Here is a 3,341-nt window from a genome sequence, read left to right as displayed (position 1 = left end):
AGGCCTTACCAAAACCACCCACATAAATAATTAATTTTCACAAATGGAACTGTACTATGGGGATAAGTAGGACCCTAACATAACCAGAGTGAGTGTTCCCAAAGACTTAGTCCACCTGCTAAATAGCGCACAGAATGGTGAACTGGCTTACTTCCCCCTACACCTTTCCTTCTGGGACTGGAGCAAAAAGGCCATTCCCTGCCCCCCCGCCCCATACACCTCGAAGCCAGGTGGGTGATGGGAAGATTGAAAACCATCCCAAATTTGATCCTAACACTTAACAGATAACGCGTTCATGTTCGGGGGGGAAATGCAGAATTCCCCCTTCATCTCACCGACCCCAAAATAAGAACCACACAAGATATGTTGAATTTCTTTTTCTGACAAATTTATTGAAATGCAGAAAACATAACGGAACGTAATCGGTCATCCAAAAGATACTTGTTTTAGTGTTTCAATTTTAAATAATAAAAAATTACAAAGCCAGAACAGACAGACGTTTCATATCCGAAACGAAACAAATGCAGACGATTCATCTCCCAGCAAGTTGCAGTCAATTGTTTGTTTAATTTGGTGCAAATTAACGACGAGGAATTTTGCAGCAGACTCCATAAACAACAATCCTCGTTTTACAGCAGTTTTCTGAAGGATTTCTTAGCAATTAGTCTTTTTCGCTTAATCTTGCTCCTTTGCGATCGTTCCACGCTGCCGCTGGATTCGTACTCAGAACCCTTTCCTCCATCCTTGATACTGGGAGAACATGGATGAGAATGTTTATATATAAAAAAACATTGCAGAAACAAACACGAAATGTGTTAAAAAAAAGCCACGAGTTTCAAAGCGATGCAAATGCGTTGGGGGGAAATTGAGGTAGTTGTTTTTTTTAAATAGAAAGCACAGGGTCCCCAGTTTCTTTTCCTTAAAAATAGTGCAAATAATTACCGCAGTCTGTTAAAGGCTTTCATCCAGAGCAGCCCCAGGAATTCCGCCCCAGTTTTATGGTGCTGGAAGAATAGCTGCGTCTTCCTGGATTTGAGCTCCATCAGAGCCTGTGCCATGTCCTGGTCCCCGTGCTTCTCCTTCTCCCAGATGATCCTTGCCCGCTCCTCGGCGTTCTCGTCCCCGCTCTTCCTGAACAGCGCTTGCATCTGTCCCAGGTCCACGTCCTGGAAGATGTTGGCCGAGGCTTTCTTGCGGGACTTGCGGACCCACCTGCTATTGCCATACCAAGCCGGGCAGACGGGGCACGGAGCGGTGTTAGGCTCCATCCGGCAAGCCAGCTGGTCGCTACCGGTGAACACGCGAGCTCCAACCGCCCGTGCCCTGCCCTTGTTCTGCTGCGATCCACTCAGAGCTGCTTCCAGCCGGTCTACTTTTTATACGGAGTGTGTGTGCACGTGGGGGAGGGGGAACAGCTGATCCCCGGAACGGAGTGTAACAACCAGAATGATTGACAGGCAGCTCCCGGTGACTGATAGCCACGTCCACCAATCAGCCATGGCATCCATTGTCACCTCCTGGCTGATGGACGTCGCCAAAAGCCAATGGAAGAAGGGAGATCGCCCTCAGGAGGCGGGCCTGCAGTTCGGGGTGGGACGGATAGGCTAAGCCTGTCAATCAAACCTCCGAGATGGTGGATGATGTAACCTCGAGACACAAGCCTTGCTTTTGGCACAGATGAAAAGGGAAGCCTATCTGGTTTGAGCTGGATCTTTGCAGGGATGATTTGCAGTGACTGTACTAACAATTGTTGCAATAGGGAATTTTTGCTTTATTTCAGGAGCAAGTGAGCGACTTCTAAACAGGAAAATTGTTCCTCACCATTTCACGGGTCGTTGTGTTTGTTTAAAACAATCCCTGAATAGAATTTTATTTGTCTTTTTATGACATTTACAAAAATTACGTACGTAAATAAGAAATATTTGGAGGGATATGGGCCAAGCACAGGCAGGTAGGATTAGTTTAGTTTGAGATTATGATCGGCATGGACTGGTTGGACCGAAGGGTGTTTCCGTGCTGTATGAATATGACTCTAAATTAGTAGGAACATGGGAACAAGAGTGGGTCATTCAGCCCCTGGAGTCAATTCCGCGATTCAATGAGATCATAGATGATCAGTGGTCTAAAGCCATATACCTGTCTCTGGTCAATATCCCTTCTCTGGCCAATAACCCTTAATACCTTTGCTTAAAATATAATCTCAGATTTAAAATTACAATTTGATCTAGCATCCACTGCTGTTTGCAGGAGAGTTCCGAACATCTATCACCCGCTGTGTGTAGAAGTACTTGGTAACAATTCTCTGAACTGTCTAGCCCTAATTCTAAAATTATGCCTTCTAGTTCTAAAATCCTCAACCAGACGATATAATTTAACTTTATTCGTCTTTCCCTGTTAATATACGCTTATGCTGATACTTTTGTGGGTTGCAGTTCCTCCAGCAGTAACTGCAAAGCCTTGTGCTCCACATGGGTGAGGCATGACAGTCTGAGTCACCAGTTAAAGTTTCACGTTTTAGGATAAAGGAAGTGGAGAAGAGGGGGTTGATTGCAAATTGTTGAACTCCATCAGGTTAGACTTTCAATATGTTCCCAGCAAGACCATATCACATGCCTAACCATCATTGCCTTTGTCTCATCATTGCTGGCTTAGGTCCTTCTGTCCACTTCAAGAAGCTCCTTAAACCTGCAATCCTTTGGATCCACAGAGAAAGCTGCAATTTGTCCAATACTGGTCCCTTCTTTATCTCACCTTTTCTTTTTGGAGTTGAGCCTAGAGTTACCTAGGATTTAAACTCTGGAATTCTAACATTAACCCTCTCTGCTTCTCACTGCACACTAATTGAAACCTACCTCTGACCAAGCTTTGGGTCACCTGCTCTCAAGTCTCTTTCTTTGGTACAGTGTCCACGTTTCTCAATGTTATCCTCCTGAGTGCTGCTGTGCAAAGTTTCCATCAAGCTAAAGGCACGAGGCAATGCAAATTATTAGCGCAATGAGGTTAATAACCTGATATTTGCAATCCTCTGATTCTAACAGTTGTTGCCTGCGCTGAGTTTGGTCAATCAACAGGACATGCTTGTCAGTTTGACTTTAGTACCATCAATCAATTGACTCATTTGAGTCATTGAGCAGCTGTGCAAATTACTTATACAGTTTAGACATTTTTACATTTGCCTCCATCCAGTAATGTATGACAGGGATAAGACCAAGTGGAACAAGTGATGAGTCTATGTTAGTTAAGGGATTATTGGGTGAGGTACTTGACTAGGAACAAGTAATCAATGTGGTGATGTTTTGTGATGTGTAAGCTGAAATAAAACTCTGACTAGAAAAGTACCC

General features: G+C 44.3%; 1 protein-coding gene across 1 annotated transcript; it reads right to left on the bottom strand.

Annotated features, from left to right (window-relative positions):
- Positions 1-366: 366 nt before the first annotated feature.
- Positions 367-1,368, bottom strand: avpi1 (arginine vasopressin induced 1). The gene is made up of 2 exons (XM_072557168.1): positions 943-1,368; positions 367-750 (listed from the first exon to the last, which is right to left on the bottom strand). The coding sequence occupies exons 1-2, from the start codon at positions 1,266-1,268 to the stop codon at positions 630-632; spliced, it is 447 nt and encodes a 148-aa protein (XP_072413269.1). The 5' UTR covers positions 1,269-1,368; the 3' UTR covers positions 367-629.
- Between the last annotated feature and the right edge of the window lie 1,973 nt (positions 1,369-3,341).

This window comes from Chiloscyllium punctatum, chromosome 38 (genome assembly GCF_047496795.1).
Source record: "Chiloscyllium punctatum isolate Juve2018m chromosome 38, sChiPun1.3, whole genome shotgun sequence".
NCBI classification, from domain to species: Eukaryota; Metazoa; Chordata; class Chondrichthyes; order Orectolobiformes; family Hemiscylliidae; genus Chiloscyllium; species Chiloscyllium punctatum.
The sequence above is the reverse complement of the archived record's forward strand: the minus strand, read 5'-3'. Positions and strand labels throughout refer to the sequence as shown.